General features: G+C 36.9%; 1 protein-coding gene across 12 annotated transcripts in view; it reads right to left on the bottom strand.

Annotated features, from left to right (window-relative positions):
* nsd1 (nuclear receptor binding SET domain protein 1) overlaps positions 1-20,179 on the bottom strand; it is a 71,080-nt gene that overhangs the window by 42,945 nt on the left and 7,956 nt on the right. For all 12 annotated transcript variants that reach the window (XM_062970182.1, XM_008104954.2, XM_062970180.1 and 9 more), the window contains 2 exons: positions 1,702-1,837; positions 526-698 (listed from right to left, as the gene is read on the bottom strand). In XM_062970182.1, coding sequence (XP_062826252.1) covers positions 526-698; positions 1,702-1,837 — 309 coding nt within the window. The remainder of the gene's footprint in view (positions 1-525; positions 699-1,701; positions 1,838-20,179) is intronic.

A 20,179-nucleotide genomic window follows, 5' to 3' on the forward strand; every position in this document is an offset into this window, starting at 1 on the left:
CCAACATGTCCTTTAAGTATGTGGTGGGAGGAAGGGGGGGACAAGAAAGGAATTTGTAAGTGTTCAGCTCTAAAATTTGTGTGATGCAAAAAGAACATAATGATGGACAGACTCCTTATGATGACAGCCATTAAGGTTAGGACAATCTTAAAAGAACAGTTCATATTTTATGATAGTAATCTGGAACTGGAAATATTAATGTAGAGTTAGGATCTAAAAATAACATTGAATACTGGCTCCAACAAAAATTCTAACTATTTTCCAACTGATTCTCCAATCTAAGATATATGTATAAGGTAATGCATAAGGCATTATTTTATTAGCAAGCTCAGAGTGCCAAATGCCATTAATCATTCTTAGAACTTTAAAATCCAACCCAAACTACATGTTTTGATACCACACTGATTTCAGTAGGATAATAACTTATGTCCTTAAATTTCTTTGAGTAGACTGTGCCTTATCATTATATTTTGTACTTGGATAAGGCTAACAATGGAACAAAATATGCAAGAACAAAAACTGTACCTTGTGCCTGTAGTCCTTCTCTTTTTGCTTCCCTTTTCTCCGAAGGACAGGGAGTTCTTCAAACTGATGTCTTCCTTCAAAAACTACAATAGCTTTTCCTACAACCCAGGCCCTTTCAGATGGGTCTCCCAAGGTTTCCACACAGTACTGCCGATGTGGTCTGCGATTGGAAACTATTGCAATAAGATTTAATGTAATTAGCCTTTGGGTATCAAACTGTAGGAACAAAAGTACATCATTTCAGCTTACACTATAAATATAAACATTCTTGTAATTATAACTCAATAAATGGGAACTGCAAAATAACTTTAGAATTTCATTCCTGTTTCCTAAAAAGAAGGGGCTTGGTTCAGGGATCAATCCAGCCCTCCTCTGAGACATTATAAGTTCTAAAGAGCCTTGCACACTCGTTTGATGTTTTGAATGTTATAGTTTTGTTTGAAAAAAAATATTCTGTTTTTACACATCTCAAGATCCCTCAAACTATTCTAATGCTGCCTTCATTTTTCTTTAGTAGATGCATTTGGACTCAATTTTTTTAAACATTCACCATAACTTGAGCTCACTGTTATAGAACAAGATAGTACAAATTAAGCCTGCCTTTCTTAGCCCTTTCCTCTGCACATAAAAACCCTGAAAATTGCTCAAAGCATGCTATCAAAAAAGAAAGAAAAACTCAAAAAAGCCCCACTGATTTCAATAGGACGTAATTCCAAATGCAGCCTGGGTGTCTCTTATCTGAAATGCTTTGGAGATGAAATGTTTTGGATTTCAGATTCTTTGGTATTTTTGTATGGCATATACATACATAACAAGATACACTGAAGATGGGGTCCAAGTCAAAACATGAAAATCATTTTTGTTTCATATACACCTTCTATACACAATGTTTTAAATAATTTTATGCATGAAATGAAATTTGTGTACATCAGAAAGTAAAGGTGTCACTAAGCCACCCATGTGTATAATTTTGGCGCATTTCAGATTTCTGTATAAGGGATCTTCAACCTGTATATCACTTTAAGAGCGAGCCTTGTTATTCTTATGGTAATTTTCCCCTTGCGAATGGTTATTCTGACCAATACCCAATAAACACAGATATATGCAAAAAAAAAAAAAAAGACAACTATGACCAACAATACAGAATGCTAATTTTCTTATCACAAAATATACTACCTTTCATTTTTGAATGAGTATCTAAGATGGGATCATGACAAATTTTACAGGGCCACCATGGACGTCGGTTGAACTTTGCCCAAACGAGATCTCCAGCTTCATACTTCACTGGAGCAGGTTTCTTCTTATTTTGACCCTTGGAAATAAAAAGAAACTAAACTGAGACATGTGAACCTCTAATTGACATAGAATGAGCAAATAAGACTGCAACCTGTAACAGACTAAGTTCCAATGATGAAAGGGTAGGAACCAAAACAGGAGCATTTACTTTAATTATTTTTGGTTCTGATATGCTGCAGTTATTTTGTACTCTTTTTTTGGAAATTCAGAAAAGCATCAATAATAATAATAATAATAATAATTTTATTTTTGTACCCCGCCTCAATCTCCTCGAAGGGACTTGATGCAACTCACATGTGACACAAAGTGCCTAAAACAACGCATAAAACACACACACACACACACACACACAGTACAACACGGACAAACTGTATACAAAAACAAGGGAATGAGCTAGTGCAAGTTGTAGCTAAGGAACAAGGGCATGGGATGAAAGTGCAGTGCTGTCATTAATTGCGGACCATTGGGGCTAGGCATTCTCAAAGGCTTGTTTAAACATCAAAGTCTTCAAATTCTCAATATTAAGATTTTGATTCATTACATGTTAAAAATTTGTATCACTTTTTAAAACTATGTATTTTTAACCTGGTCATAAACTTACAGTCTATTTATGTGCAGGCCCAGACTTTATTCTTTATCAAATCAAACAATAAACCAAGTGCAAAGTATTTCACTATATCCTACAGAGATTAACTGAACACTACAACTACCTCCTTCAAAGAAGAACAAATCTGTGTAGCTCATCATACATATACTTACTAAATTTCCCTGTTTAAGGATGCAGGGACCCAACATTTTTGGCAACTCAAGATCCTAGTTTCATGCTAAGAACATTTTAAACACTTAGGCTAAAATCCTATGCAGTACTGCCTGAAAATAAATCCTATTTTGGAGTAAACATGCTTAGGATTGCATTGCATGTGCCCACATTTCATTTCAGCAATGTAGAGACATAAAAGAAGTTGTACCACATGCTTTCCCCCAATGTATAGACTGCTCAGGGGTTCACAAATTATGGCTGCACTTGGCAGTAAAGCATTATTTTTACCAGCAGCTATGAAACCCAGTACTATCAGAAAAGCATTACCATATTATTATTATTATTATTATTATTATTATTATTATTATTATTATTATTATTATTATTATTTCAACACAGTTATGTTATCCTGGTATTACTGAAACTGCTTTTTAATTTTTTTAGTTTAAACCTGAAATTAATTCAATTGCTTCTAAATGGGTTTTATTTATTTATTTCCAGTTTTAAATACTGTTTTTTCTACACACAAAAACGTATGTTCAAATAAATATTCTATTAAGGTATTTTTGAAAGCCATTGCAGTTTTTAGTACAACTACATAATATTGACAATGTATGGAGCCTGGCCATCAAGATATTCATCCTTCTGTCATTGGAGATTTCCTTATGCTAATACAAGAAGGTAGGACTGGGGAGTCAGTTGCATGCTTAAGGGCTACACTTCATTTGTAGCATGAGTTTTCAAAGCCTATTAAGTAGTGTGCAAATGTATTTCACCTCAATCTGGATCACTAAACTCTCAGCCAACAGAATTTTCAAAGACTGCATTGGGGTTTGTTTATTTTTAATCAGAATTTATGAGAGAAACCAACCTATTCACATATAATCTCCATCATTTAAGTATCTCAGGTTATCATAGCCTCTGCTCTTCTCTCAAAGCCTAATGAGAAAATCCAAAATTTGGCAAGAAGCAAGAAACCAATTTATAAAAGTATCCAGAGTCAGTTAACATTCCAATAATCCTTAAAAATGTATTTTAAAATCAGGTAAAGGTCACTGTTGGGGGAGAGAAACTTTACAATAAACATTTTGCTCTATTCCAGTTCTTCCTAAATTTCAACTATTCCTACTTACACAATTTTGATTTTAGTCAGTTATCCCATGCATGCTCCATCAGGACTAAGCTGTACTGTGTTTATTTCTTGCTAAATATGCATAAATGCAAATTGTACAATTTGTTGAGCATTTGGTTAATAAAGTTCCTTCTTTAGCTTTTAATTAGAACTGACAATAATTACAAATTACTCTGCTAGAATGAAATAGAAATTCCAAGAGAGAGAGAGAGAGAGAGAGAGAGAGAGAGAGAGAGAAGGGGGGAGGATTTTTTTTTGAGTTGGAGAAACCCAGGAAGTATTGTTTTCAAATCTTAACTTTCTACTGACATTTTTTCAGAGGCTACAAGAGGCTGCAGACTGCAGGCTGAAGAGAGAACCAAGTTCCATCTTTCAAATCCTTCTTTTGCCAGTTAATTAGCCCACTTAAGATATGAACAAGCTTTATCAGGAAGTAGGAAACCTTTGGTCTTCCAGAAGTTGCGCCGTCCTCTCCTATAATAGCTCATCCAGCCATGGCAAATGTGTGGCTGTCAAGATGCAGCCCAAATCCGTCTGGAGAGCCAGAAAGGCCATTCATACTCTGTAGCCCACTATAACCGCATTGTATCATATCACAAACATTAAATAAAAAGGCCGCATTATTTATTCAATTGCTGGCCAGAACATGGGAGAGCCTATTACAACAAACTGCTTTAGATTTGTCAAAGCCTGATATTGTTCAGAGCCCATTTTGTACTATATTCCAACATACACTACTAGTTATTACCTTCTGCTATTGACCTTGGCTACTTGGATATACCTTATGGTTACCTTTCAACTCTTGTGACACTCAGTCCCACCAGCCTTTCTTCCTGCTTATTTATCTGTACCTATATACCTAAATTCTTCCAGTTCTTTGAGGCTTTCAGCAAAAACAAGGCATTTTGCCTTGGGTGAGAGGGGGAAATCTCTGTCTGATTCCACCGCCTGACCTGCTCTCCTCCCGATACTTGGACTGCAGCAGTTTGCAATGGCAGAGTTTATAAGGAACAACAACCACACAGACCCCAAAGACATCTGACTCAAAAGAAATTTCATTAAGTCACTCCATTTCATTTGTAGAACAATTGGTTTTTTTCTTCAGTACTTGGATGCAAGTAATTTTGGGAAATAAATAAGTCATTTAAAGCCTCTGCCACAAGACATCCCACACTTTTTCGTGCTCCAATTAATCTGTGAAACTGGGTCAAATAGGAACATTCAAAATTGAGAATCCGCACAATTTGCAAGTTCATCATACAAATGGTTGAATCCACCAAGCAGAATTAAAACCTAAAGACATTTTAGGAGATCTGTTTTATCTTATTGGAAGAACAGAAAACTTGACCGTAATTTATAAGCAATTACAAAATGTCAACCTGGAAGTTCAAGTTGAACTCTTAGCACCTGAACAAAATTTGCATATATTGTTCAATTTTCCATTACACAAAACACAAGGGAAGGGAGAGACTGCATTACTGGATATAATACATAATTGCAGTTGGAAAGAGTTAAGTGCCCATATAATTAATTTAGAATTCAAACATGATAAATGGAAGAAGGTCCTAAAAATAGACTTTTTAATCATTCTATCATAAATCCATAACCACAGTTCTGCAAATATGTATATTTTCTAGTTCCACATATTCAATAGAATTTTGATCTAGTTTTGGACCAAAGTCATATTGAGAAATGTTTGGCACTTAAGGTGTAACCCTTATATTTAAATTACAGCCATCAGAAAAGCTATTGCAGTTGGAAGAAGCCCCGATAACCAAGAATAATACAAGATACACCAGCATTGTAACATATAACCCACTAGCACGCCTTGTTGGTGGGCCTCTTCTACTGGTGAAGAGGCATAAGTAGAAAAATTAAAACTCAGTGGAGTTCATGCAGCAAAGGGCAGGCACACACTCACACTATATCCTGTAATCCTGCAAGACTATAATCTTGCCAATGATGGAGCTGTGGGTGACTCCTGGTTTTGTATTTGTGACTCAATTTACTAAAGCGGAAAGGTATGCAGGCCAACCTATGTCAATTACTATTTTGCCCATGTTGTCAGAACTGGATATGAGACAGTTCAGCACACCACTAGTATATAAATTCCACACAAGAAGACCCATAGGTCAGGTGATAGGGTGGGTGATTGATTGATTGATTAATTGATTATAGCACTCTGCCCCCAGGCTGTGTCCACTTATGACTTTGTAACTTATTTACTTATATTCTTTCTTTCTCCTGGCCAGGGATCTAAGTCATCTCTCAAATGTTAAAACAAGACTTCACAACATAATCAACATCAAATTGAGACCATTGTAATACTTGCCTTCCTAGAACTGCAATAAGAAGCATTGTCAACTTGCTTTCCTTTGCCCCACCCAGAAGCATGATAAAGCTTGCTACAGGAAGACAGTGATAGATACATGCTTGATAAGAGACTAAGGACTTTATTGCATAGAGTTGGGAAACTGGCACAGTATGAGAGAAAACCAGAGAAGCTGTCCTATTAAGGATGTCATGTGATACCAGTTACCAGCTCCCTCCATGCAATGAAGCCATCAGGAGCCACTGAGAGGCAAAGCTTGTCAATGACCTTTGATCATGTCACAGTCCCAGGGCATACATTTTGCAGTGAGTCTGGATGCTTCTTTTCGCCATACACTTTGCAATTGTGAAAAAAAAAACAATTAAAAAGGAGGGGAAGCAGCACAGCAGGAGGGTTGACTTTTGCCATTCATCTGGAAGTGCAGCTTTGCACAGTTGAGGCATCGCAATTGTGAAACACTAGTGGCAGGGAAAAGCCTCCCATCACCTTAAGAGTATGTTGCTACTATACCTTACTGTGGGAATGGTGCAGGATAGTGACAAGCATGCAGTAATGTCCTGATAGCAAAACTGCATACATGTAATAATTATGGAGAATCCCATCTGCCTTTGAGGAACAGTGATTTATTATGTACTACACATAATGCATACTTGGTTGTATATCAGAATTTATTCTGTTCTGTGTTTACATCTAAGCTAGCTGCAATAGGTTGGTTTAATGCTAATTGCTTTATACAAAATGGTACGAACTGATAGAAATCTTTTTTTTATTTTGCACAACATGATATTCCAGGAAACCAGGCATGTTGTGAATGAGAAGAATACTAATAAATGCTGTTTAACTGGTCCAACTAGCAGGATGAGCCAAGAAAACTAGGAAACTCTAGATTCTTTCTGAGTTTACTGTGTGGGAACAAATCAGAGAAGCTGCCCAATGCTAGACAACAAAATAAACCACCCATTGAGCAAAGCTTCATTTTTTTTTTGTTTAGCTGATCCGATTAAGTAGCAAGGAGCCCATTTATGAGACTTGGCTTGACATGTGATACAAATGCATCCATTGATGCTATGGTTATTTATAATTGTCCCTCCTGTAGGTTGCCATTGTTGTTCTTCATGTGATATGGGAACTTCTTTGGATACTTTTTGGTAAGTGAGAGATGTAGATGATGATCCCAAGTAGGTATCTTTGAACACAGTACCAACCCCTACTCTACTCAATTGTATGTGTGTGGGTGAGCATCCCATACTGGTAAGCAAGAAAAAGGAGGTGGCCAACCACAATGTGTATCAGCTGCAAATGCCTTCTGCCTCCCTGCCCTTCCACACACATTTTTGCTTCAGATGAACACTGTGCCCTGAATGAATGGTATTGGTTCTCTCTCTTTGCATCCCATTCATCGTCAACCATGGGAAGCAGTTTTCCCTACTTGTATTCAAGTCATTTCTGACTTATGGCAACCCTAAGATGACTATCACAGGGATGGTTTTTTGGGAGGACAGTGAGAAAACTTATCCTTCATCCAAGATAACCCAGTAAGCTTACATGACCAAGTGGGAAATCAAATCCTGGTCCCCAAAACATCAGTCCAAGGCTCAAACCATTATAGTATCCTGGCTTTCTTTTACCCAAAAACAGGGGATGAACTCACCTTTCCACACAGTATCAAGGTCTCTGCCAGGCAAAAGCCAGGCACTCCACTCATGAGCACTTGTGCCACACAGAATTATAGCCCAGAAGCAGAAAAAGAGGCATTGAGAGCATACCCTGCTTCATTGTAACTCTGAAGTGCTCACATGGCCACCACAATCTCCCCCTCTGCCCAGGAGAAAGCTGCAATACAAGCACCATCTAAGGCAGGCCTGCACAACATGTGGCCCTCCAGCTGTATTGGCCTTCAACTCCCAGAACTTCTGGTCATTGGGCAAGCTGACTAGGGATTCTGGGAGTTAGAGGCAAAAACAGCTGGGGGACCGCAGGTTGTGTAGGCCCAGTCTAAGGTCACAAGTGGTATTTATTCCTTTCTCCCTCACATCTACTTACAAAAACTGCTGCATGTTAAGCAAATATGTATACCACCTGCTTGTATATATTACTCTTTATATTCCCTTCAAATGCAAGGGCCATTCTACTCTTCGATTTGCACAGGCCATAAGGGAGGACCTATTGTGCCTGCTTATCCTGAGTATACACAGTAAGTGTTCCATAGCGGGGGAACCTTTCTGGGGCAATCACTGGGTAATCTGCTCCATCTTAGATGCTGTTCAATGTAGACTGCAGTTTTTACCATTTGTGTTGTTTCCCCAATTGAAAGACAGAGATTCCAAGTGATCCGTCTACCTTCTGATGGCCTTCCACATCACAACTGGAGAAACTAGTGAAAGCATACCTCCATTAATGAAGCCTCTAACAAAATCTTTAAAGCCCATTTAGTCCCCCATTTTCTCTTACCCTCTTTCTAGCAAAAGGTTTTAAGCATCATTGATACTAGGAGCATGATGAAGTAGACCAGAGAAACTCAAATTGTCACTTTCATGTTGCAGCGGTATGTTTGCAGTATACAATGAAATGAACCTTAAGGCAGGGAAAAAGTGGGATTTTGCTCATTCTACCATAGCTGCGGGATTTTGCTCTAGCTAATCCTGTCTTCGTTTACGTTGCCTGCTTGTAACAGGCAAAGTAAACAGCAACATCCTCCAAAATCTTTTCCTAAGCATGCATAAAATGTAAAAGGTAGGTAACACATAAGCATGTCATACAAGTTCCCTCCAGAGTTTTTTGGAAAGAGCAAAGTTATAGACATTTCGTCACAAAAATGTAAATTGCAATATCCCTGAATGCATATTGGAAGAAGCCTTCTAGAGAATTGAAAATGATTCTATTTACTTTACGTGATTTTCCTGACCTGGTTGCTTCACTTCACATGTGCCTATTGAAATTTGAATCAAAAGTTTACAGAAATGTATTGCTCTTCTTCTTTTTTGTAATGTAGGAACCTACCCTTATTCTTTCCATTATTTTTGCCTCTGTTACCAAAGTTTAAGAAGTAATACCCAGGAATACTATGTGGTTAACTGAGATAAACCTATAGTTAGGACTACTCTAATGGCTACTATTTAAATCCCCTTTTCATTATCAGTAATAGTTAGGCTCCAGAAGACTGTATCAAAGAAATAGGGTTTTTTTGTTTGTGCAGAAAATGCCACTTCACAAAATACTGCAAAATAATATGAGTTGTACTAAACATGAATACGCTACTCGTTATTTGATAAGGATGATGTTATTTTCCTTCAGTTGCTTATGTAGCATATTAACTACAGTACTTTCTTTTAACAAACACATTTTAAAGTAGCAAAACAGGAGTGGAAGACTCTTGCGTAACTCATAAGATCCATGCACTCAATTACATCACAGTTATTTAAGAAAGCTGTCCAGTATTATAATATGCTTATGCTCAGGAATTAGCAAAACGGTTTAATGTAATGCAACATATACCATTATATATCATATTTACACAACACCACTCTTTTCTCAGAAAATATCCGCATGGTGTAGTGGTTTGAGCGTTGAAGTACGACTCGGAGACCAGGGTTCAATTCCCTGCTTAGCCATGGAAATCCTCTGAGTGACCTTGGCGAATCACATTCATCAACCTCAGAGGAAGGCAAATAGTGCCAAGAAAATCCCATGACAGGTTCCTCCTAGCGTCGCTGTATGTTGGAAATGACTTGAAGGCACACAACAACAATCCTCTTACTATTTACTGGAACCATGTGGAATTTAGGCTCCCCCCAAAAAAAGTAGAAATGGGAAAAAATCAAATACCCGAATAGTATCATTTTATTTAGCATGTTTAGTTCAAATATTATATTCAGAGACGCTCAAAGCTTTATACGGAAATTAATTTACTGGAAAGTTTGTAATGTGTAAAGAAAATAGCATACTATTCCTTTTTATTTAACAAAAATTACTACATCTGAAAGAGCCCTATATTAAGGTCACATACCTATATAAAGCTGTACTAGATATATCAATAGTTTAACTTTCTTTTATTCAGGTATAACTATTGTACCTTCAGATTTACTCACTCCACCTTTTCTATTACTTATCAAATCCATTTCAAGTTGAAAAAAAATATTGAGTACAAGTAGTTGAACATTTTATTTCACTAAAGGATGTGGAAAAGGAAGATTGTCACATTTACCTTAGTGACTTGTGCTTGTGAACAACAAGCAAGAGATATATGAAATAAAAAACAAGCTTAGCAGAGTGTTCCTTTATCAGTCTATTCCTCTGTGCACTAGGGTTTGTTGATGATTTGTTCCATACAGTAACTAAAAATTCATATCCTACATTCAGACAAGACAACTATGGATATACAGTGTTCCCTCAATACTTCGCGGATCACTTTTTGCGGATTCGCTGTTTTTCAATAAACTCCAAAAAGACTATTAAAAATAATTTAAAAATACAATTTACAGCTTAAGGAAAAGAAGGAGAATCCAAAGGGAGAGAAAAGGAGCCCAAGTGGCAACAGGAGAAGGAGGCGATTTATCGACACACAATTGGTTGATAAAGACTTAAAATAGTGTATAACTACTAAAACAATGTATAAATATTAAAATATAGTGTCCTGACTTTGTGGATTTTCACTTATTGCGGGTGGTCCTGGAACCTAACCTGCGCGATAAGTGAGGGAACACTGTATTTGAAAAAATTGACTGAAAAAATAAAACATCAAAATTTGAATCAAGAATTTTCCACCCCACATCTCTGATACCAGCATATATTCATTTTAATATCCAACATATACAACAGGTGCAATTCTAATTTTTCTGGTTCTAAGACTCTCTGTGTGATACATAATACTAATTAAAGAAATAGAAATATCAAATCATTTTTTTTAAAAAACTCTAGAATACAATCATAGAGTCATAGCAGATAAAGACTACAGCTGGTTAAAAAGAAGTCTTTCTGAAATAAGCAAATATCAATATTCATAATTATTGCACATTTCTGAAACTATCTTAAACTGGTTTTTAACCCCACTAATCCCACTAGAAACAGCAGACTAGATCAAATCTGCCCAAATTAACACTTTGTGATATTGTTGGTGGGAATATTACATTTGCAGTTTGTGTCTCATGTGATTTTCTTGGTTCAATGAAAAAATGAGGCATTTTCTAGCCTCTTTTAACAAGAATAATTTTAGTCATGATACCATCTCTTCTCTGCAAGACTTTCACAGAAAGAAAAGCATGCTTGTGTATATTTAAAAAACAGAACTACAGCGAGTCTGCCAAATCTCGGTTCTGGGATCCACCATAGATACAAAAATACAGACAATCATACCACATATTTGAAATGGTGGCAATGTCAGCACTTCAGCATGTCCACAGTCATGTCTCCTCAGTTTACCAATATGGGATGCAACAATCTGCAACTGCTGCAAATCACAGATCTACGTAAGGGCACACCATATAACCAATCAACACAGTAGCAATAGAATTTTCAGAGAGCTTTCAATTATTTCGTTACTTCTTCCACACATTGGACTGGAACTATCATCAGTCTTTTTGTGGAAATAAGGGAATCCAAGGAGGAAATCACATTTGTAGAATGGAGGCACTAATCTGTCGTTTCTGACATCCAGTGCCCCCTATGTCATCTGAAAATATGCTTTGAGGAACTGGAAGATGGGAAAGAAATTCCCTTTCCACTAGTGGGATTCTCTTTTGAGTGGAATACCACTGCAGGGGTATGGTCCAAGTGAATGTTAGCATCTAATAATGTATTTAATAAAATACTACTAAGTATCATGCCAAAATGTTGTAGTCATATAAATTATCAAAGCTGTGGCTCTGAAGCATGACAAAGCATCACAGATAGCAAAAAGGTGCTCATGGTGTTGAGTAACACCATCTACTAGCTGGAGCAGAATTAATTCAAGTCACAGTACAAACAGGACACACCAGTTGCTGAAGAAGTTCCTTTAGAACTGGTTCTCAACCTTTGGGTCCCCAAGGTGTTTTGGCCTACAACTCCCAGAAATCCCAGCCAGTTTACTAACTGTGAGGATTTCTGGGAGTTGAAGGCCAAAACATCTGGGGACCCACAGGTTGAGAACCACTGCCTTAGAACAAGGGTGGGCACCTACAGCTCTCCAGATGTTTTTCAGTCTATATCTCCCCTCAGCCCTAGCCATCACAGCCCAATCGCATGCCCTAATAGTATCATTTACATATACAATACATTACAAAATAATTTGGAGGGTCATAGTGGCTCATGCTTTAGGCAGAACATTTGAATAACATGTTACTGAGGAGACAGTCCATTTAATTATTAATTTAAAATATTTCTGTACCAACAGGCTTAGCTTCTACAAAATAGTTAGTAAAGTGAAAACTGAAAACAGTATTATACATAACACAGGTAATCAAAATATCTCAAAACATTTAACTTTATCATTTGGCCATATTCACTGGGGCTGACAGAATTTATAGTCCAGAAAATATGGAGGGCATCAGCTCTAGGGAGGCTGGGCGAAATATATCAGTATTCTGACCTGTAAAGGTCAGCTCAGTATTGCTATCATATGGTTTGATTAATATAGCTAGGCAAAGTATTTTTCAGTGCTCTGTAGTTTTAGTTCTACAGCACTCTTAATATACAATCTTATATTTTCAATGATGCAAAGTACTATTTTTGCGGTTTTTCAAAAGTAAAACCACTGGTCTGCTGAACTGTTGACAAACTTTTTTAATGCAGCATTTCACTGATACATAAAAAGTGAGAAACTCCAAAATGTGGAACTTGGTATCAACTCATATTTTAGTCTACCCAGGACACATGAAAAACTACAAAACAGAAAAGCTATTCATACAATAGCTTCACTGTGAGGAGCTAGCCTTATAATAAGTAGATATTTCTTTACTTAAATCTTTCAGATTTAGAACCCTCTTTCTACGATTTAATTAACATCTCTGCTGATGTTTTAAAACCACTAAGCACAGTGAACCTCCCATCATAGCATTCCCAGCTCCGAGAAACTATGGCACAGTCACGTCTTTTCTCTCTGTCGCTACAACAAAATGGAGGAGACAACATTCAGCAGTACCAACTTTGCTCTGATCTAAAGCCTGGACAGGATAACATGTGACTGGACTTCCAGCATCTGGATCCCACAACTCATTCCTGCTCATTATGCTGGCTAAGGCTAATGGGGCAGGTATTCATGAAACTTTTTGAGGGTCACATATTCCCCATCCCTGTTCTTCACAGCTCCCATTTTTATATCCATGGTGCTTAAGATCACCAGCTAGACCAGAGAAATGTAAGAGTAAACCCAATTATATGGAGACTTGGACATGAGATCAAGGTGGGGAATTGTTCTCTAACAACAGCACACAGGCTCACAGCCTCAGAACCCATGCACATCTGCACAAGTTTAGGATAGAGGCGGAGGTATTTTCATTCTATAGATAGGCAATGTTCACTCCCAAGGGTGAGAGAGAAAAGAGACAGAAAAAGATCAATGAAAAAACTATTTTGAAACACACACTCACACTCACACATTGCCATCCCCTTTTCCTTTTATGCCCTTTCTTAACTAAATTATAAGCCTGAAGGCAGGGAACTGGTTTGTTGTTCTTTTACTTGTAAAATGACATTTATTTTGCAGTGATGGCACTATATAATAAATAAATCATGATGATCATGATGATCAATCATCATCATTATTATTTTTTCTCCCGTTTTCCAGAAAATGTGTAGGATTCACTTTGAAAATAGCATTTTAGTTCCTGATATCTCCCATCCTTCATTTGAATGTCCCCTTCCCAAAACAGAAACTGCATTTTTCAAATTTCAGTAAAAACATGGAAAGATGGATTACATCATGATGAATAAAAATGAATACCATCTTCCCTATTTTCACCAGTTGACATATTTATTAACATATTCTTGTCATAAGAGATACATTAAAAACTGCTACATCCAAAGGCTTAGGAACGTGTGTTCAAGTTACATCTTTCACACGGATCTTGTACAAGTGTCTTTGTCTTGTTTTCAGTAACTGTATATAAGCCATCCTGGAAATCTTTTACCAGGAAGACCTAGTAACAATGTTTTAAATGCTTAACATTGTATCATTAAGGAATGCATTCTCCCGTAACAAGTGCAAACAGCCACAGGAAAAATAAAAGATTGCCTAAAAGGACAATCAAGGTTATTTGTCAAAAAAAGAAAAGTATAAGAGGAACACTATGCCTTGGGAAAAGAACAGTAATAAAAACAAGAAGCAAACACAACCTAGAGACCATAACATTGGGTTCTTCCAGACTTGGCAAATGAGTCAAGAGGTAGCAGTATTCGTTGCTGGAGCTCTCTCTCTCTCTCTCTCTCTCTCTCTCTCTCTCTCTCTCTCTCTGTTTAATATTGAAAGTTTTTGCCCTCCTATATTATTTTCTTAACATTCCTGTTATCATCTACAGCAGGCATGGGAAAACTCTGCCCCTCCTGGTGTTTTGGACTTTCAACCACCACAATTCCTAACAGATGGTAAGCTGGCTGGAATTTCTAGGAGTTGAAGTCCAAAACACCTGGAAGGCCAAAGTTTGCCCATGCCTGCTATACAGTTATCATTTTATTCCCACATTCAAGTGGGTCCTCTCTTAATTGAACGGCATTAACAGAACAAAGAAGTCTTCTCGTCCCTTCCTTTCTCCCCCAGTCCTATCTTAGATTTCTACTGCTATAGTGCGTGAATGCAATGACAGCTTTGCATGATAGTACAATAACCAAAACATGTAAAAAAGAAGAAAAAGAGGCCATTTGTCATTCAATCCATAGGAATCACTATGCCTCTCATTAAAAATGTATACTTTGGATCAGGTTTCCCATTAAAAAGGGAACTTGGAAGAGTCCTACTGCAGATCCAAAAAACCACTATAAACAACTCCCCAAAAGAATGAAAAAAAGTGGATATAAAGGCAACAATAACGCCCAAACTCAAGGAGATATATTGTGAGAACTCATGCTTCTTTATACCAATCTGGAAGAGCCTTATACTATAACCTTTGGTTCTTTGGTTTTTAAGCATCAAAAAGTCTCTCAGACAGCACCTGGGCAGTGTTACAAAAACACTGTCCAAAATGCATAGGTACAGTAAGGGTTACAGGGCCATGAACATTGTCATGATGGGCAAGTGACAAATAAAAGTAATCTGTTAGGAGAACGCTCCTCTGCAAGTTCCCAAGCTGCTCATAAATCAATAGAGTAGCTTTCTTTTACTATAGAACATACTTTATGTTGCCATGTAGGAACATTACAAAAGCATACATCAACCAAAAGGATTCCAGCTAACCCTGGTGGATACAAAGCTTGGAAACGTTTTTTTGTGTGATAAACACTCCCAATAATCACTGCTGTCTAAGGTTTTTCAGAATATAGCCCCCAAAAGTAACTTTCTTAATTCTTGGGTGAATCACTAAAAGTTATCAAGTACAGTTCAGTGCAGACAGAATCTATGTCCCTATCAAATCCCATTAGTTGTATTCTGACATAGACAAATATATAGCTGAAGAACTATGCTAACCGTGGTGGCCTTCAAAGTCTATAAACTGCTCAGTAATATTAAAATATATATACACATACACTAAGTGTATAAACTTCTCAGTTATATTTAGAAAGTTCTCTCTATCTCATTATTTTCAAACCAGCATAAGAAAATCACAGCCAGATTATATGTATGCTAATACATCTCTGGTATTTTATCTTAGTTTTCTCTCAATTTTGAAGATGGGCAGCTTCTGCTTGTTTTTGAAAAAAGCATTAGCTTGGTTCAATATTTGTTCAAACTATAACAAAATACAATCTCACTGCACTTACTGGTTCATTATATAGGGAATTAGAAAATCACATCTACAGTACAGTCTCACTTATCCAACATTCGCTTATCCAACGTTCTGGATTATCCAACGCAGTCTGCCTTTTAGTAGTCAACTAGCTATGCCCGGCCACGCGTTGCTGTGGCGTTGTCTGATGGTGTTGGTGAGAACTTGTTGAGGTAGTGGTGGTATTGAATGTCTGTTGTATGGTTGTCCTTATGTTTAGTATGCATTTGGTTGTTTGTGTACTGTGAAAGTGGTGAGGGTAGAGGGGGTCTATGTCCCTGTGTAGTATAGTTTTTATACATTGTCCATGTGTTGTGAATGCTTGGATTGTGTCCTGCTGCATAGTAGAAAGGGTTGGGCTGGATGGCCCTTAGGGGTCTCTCCAAACTCTTGTGCCTGTCCCCTGGGCTGAGTGGGTTGCTAGGAGACCAAGTGGGTGGAACGTAGCCCTCTGAACTGGCAGCAATTGGATAAAAACAATTATTCCTCTCCCTGTAATTAGGACTTTATTTTTCTTTTCTTTTTGTTGTATCAACCTAGAGCCGTGGATGATGGGTTGTGTTGTCAAATTTCGAGGTTGGGGGACCTGTAGTTTTGTCGTTTTGTCCGCTGCCCTGATACCATCACTCTTTTATATATATAGATGTTTTCAATATATTGTGATGTTTTGGTACTAAATTCGTAAATACAGTAATTACTACGTACCATTACTGCATATTGAACTACTTTTTCTGTCAAATTGGTTGTATAACATGTTTTGGTGCTTAATTTGTAAAATGATAACCTAATTTGATGTTTAATAGGCTTTTCCTTAATCCCTCCTTATTATCCAACATATTCGCTTATCCAATGTTCTGCCGGCCCATTTATGTTGGATAAGTGAGACTCTACTGTACTACTTAATAAGCCTTTTTATCCAAATGTGTGAATTTTACAACTGCATGAGATAAAGTTTGAACTAAAAATCCACAATAATTATCATATAAATTCAGAGTTCATCAAGCAGAACTTGTAATCTAGTTAGTGTGTGACCTTGTCATATGTCACAATGATCCAATTATGGGATCACAGCCCATAAAATTAGAAACCCCAGTTCAGAATTCACAAGAGAAAGCCAAAATAATGGGCTGAATCCTACAGTGTCCCTTTGTTTCCAGCACATGGAGGAGCCTGGAGAAATATTTTTTAAGAATAAACAGAATTCAGAGCACAATCTTACGACTGCTCAATTACAGACGGCCACACTGTCATTGTATTTCCTGTCCTTACAAGTAATTTTAAACTCTCAACAGAACAGTTTTTCATATTCCTACTGAAGATCATAAATGCTCAGCAGCGAGTTAGCAAAATCTCCAGACTAAATCTACAAAGCCTACAAGGAGAGAAAAGGGGCACCCCACTTCATGTGTTAAAGTACTCTTGCATAACATAACAGAATATAAATGTGTATATGTGTCAGTGCAATCAAGCTGCCTGTGAACTCATGGTGACCACATTGATTTTGTAGTGTTTTCTATATCAATACTAAAAATAAAGCATGTTTCCCTTTCCACAAAAAGCAGTCACATGAAAAAAAGTTTATCTAACTAAAATGGAAATAATGCATTGCAACTGTCTGTTCAAATACATATTTGACAATTACTTATATTATGTGCATTTTGAAAAAAAATGAATTATTTTCAAAATCAAACAAAGAAGAAAATAAAGAGCTTCAAATGGTGTGGGGCCAGGAAATGTCAAAGACTAGCTCCTCCCATATGAGGTTTTGAAATCTAAGATACATCAATCCTCTTACATGTCCCATCACTCAATGATGTTGGGCTAGAAGGTAGATATGACAGTGCTTTCTCTGCAACAGCACCCTGTTGTGAAACCTCCTGCCAAATGAGAAGGTCTAACTGGATCCGTCCCTTCTGAGTTTCAGGTGGGCAATGAAGAATGAGCTACTTCAGTTGGCGTTTGGATCTCAAAAATAAAGGTGTCTGATCAGGTTGTCTTAAAGAGTCATTTTTCAAGAGAAGTCTTGAGTGTTTTAATTACTTACTTACTGAATGTTTTAGGTGTGTTTTTACCTATTGCCTATCACTTCAGGGACTCCAATAATCCGAATAGAGATAAATAAACACCATAAATCAATCAATCAATCAAAATGCAACCTGCTCTCTCTTTTCATTATGATCTTTACCAATTTACATAAGAATTATCCTAGGTATTGTAACACTGTCAGAACTTTCCAAGGAACGCAAGGTAAATTTCATAAATAAAAAGAATCCACAAACACTCATTCTTTTGTAATTATACTAATTTGATTAAAAAACAGTCACATGTTTTTAAGCTGTACCAATACTAATTTAAAGCACATTACAACCCACAAATAATATTCCCATCACAACAACCACTATAAAATACAAGATTGAGTAACCGTTATCCAAAATGCATTCTCCTTGGGACCAAAAGTGTTTTGAGTGTGTTATTTATTTTGGAATGCCTCTACTTGCATATACATACCTAATAAGGTATCTTGGGAAATGGGATCCAGGTCTAAACACAAAAGTCATTTATGTTGTATGTATATCTTATTCCCCTAAATGTCATTCTATACACAATATTTTTGATAATTTTGTGCATGAACCATCAAAAAGCAAACGTGTCAATACCTCAGCCATCCATGTAAACAATTGTGGAGTTTTTTTGGATTTCACAGCTCCATATAAGGGAGCTGTACTATTAGTGGTTATGCCAGCTAGAATCAAATCTATTGTCACATGTTTATGTGATAATGAGAAAGTCAGTGGAAAGAAATGTATTTCACTATTTCTACTCCCTTACTCCTGTACGTTTACCATTAATTACATTTCTAGCATGAAATAAGATTTGTTTTTAAGCACCATCATTCTTAGATGATTTCAGAATTAAGGATGGTAAAAATTATTTGGCAGGAAGCTATACTGTCTGAGACCATACACCAACAACTTTATTACAAATGCATAACTAAATATAGTATCCTGGCCTGACTCCCCAAACCTACTTTAATAGTCAGCAGCCATTGCTAGTGATGGAGGTCTTCTCTTCTGCAGGCATTTGGAAAACTGCAGGATGATGCTTCCAGAACCCTCCTGACAATAAGTAATGTAATGAAGAATAAGAGCACTGCTTCTGGTTTTTTTAGCCCTGTTCACTGGTCAGATGGGTCTGGAAACTATCTTCACTCCGAATGGCTCCCTGGAGTTTAAGGTGGGATTCAGAAGGCATTTTTTATTGTGAGGATAGGACCATGATCATGAATATGTAGTATGGCTGAATATTGAGTAGTTACAGCTGGGTTACACATCTGTAACTCTAATATAGGAAGTCAACCATTATCTCTTCAAACACAAAGCCTAAACAAGCTGCTTTCCCAGAAACAGTACGATAAGAGTTATGCCAATGCCACCCTAAAAATAAACACTCCTAAAGGAAAAACAGTCTCTAGTCTGTCTATCTATCTCAAGTACATCCAGATTTGCTCAGACCTCATGTTACAGTTCATGGTCATATATAATTTCAAAATTTCACATATACTTATCGAAAGCATCAGAAGACCTTCTCTAAATCAGACTACATGGTCTTTCAATTGGTTGTTAACACCATATATCCTGAATAATGAGCTAGTAATTAATTCTGCTAGTAGACTACTTAGAGGTGATGGCTAGATCCTATCCCATCCCCATTGTTGCAGCCACAACATCCTTCATATACAGTCAAGCTGGAGAGGCAGATATACATATTTACAGAGACATATTTGGCCCTGAAAGTGCAAATTTGATTATCCATATTCTAAAAGATTATGATTCAGAGTACTGAACTCTATTATGGAAAAGACAAACATTCCCTTACAACCAAAGCAAAGTCTGAAATGGACAAATAGACTCTCATTCACATATTTATATTCTAAGTTATGAATTTCTCCACTTTAGAAGCACAACTCTCCCGAATCTTCACCCTAAAAAGTCTTGTATGAATTAACTATTTTAAGACTACATTCAGAATAGCTCAGGTTCAATTCTTGATACTTTCAGGTTGGTCTGATAAAGGTTGTCTTGAATCATGTGAGCTAATCAGCAAAGGAACTAGATTGGTTGAGGAAGACAGCATCTACAGTTTAACACATTTGGTGGACACACTAGGATTGGGGAAGGCTGGTATAGATATTATAAAGCAAAGTTTTGTCATCTCCATTCATTTTGCACATAAGAACTGTA

This window comes from Anolis carolinensis, chromosome 2 (assembly GCF_035594765.1).
Source record: "Anolis carolinensis isolate JA03-04 chromosome 2, rAnoCar3.1.pri, whole genome shotgun sequence".
Lineage (NCBI taxonomy): Eukaryota > Metazoa > Chordata > Lepidosauria > Squamata > Dactyloidae > Anolis > Anolis carolinensis.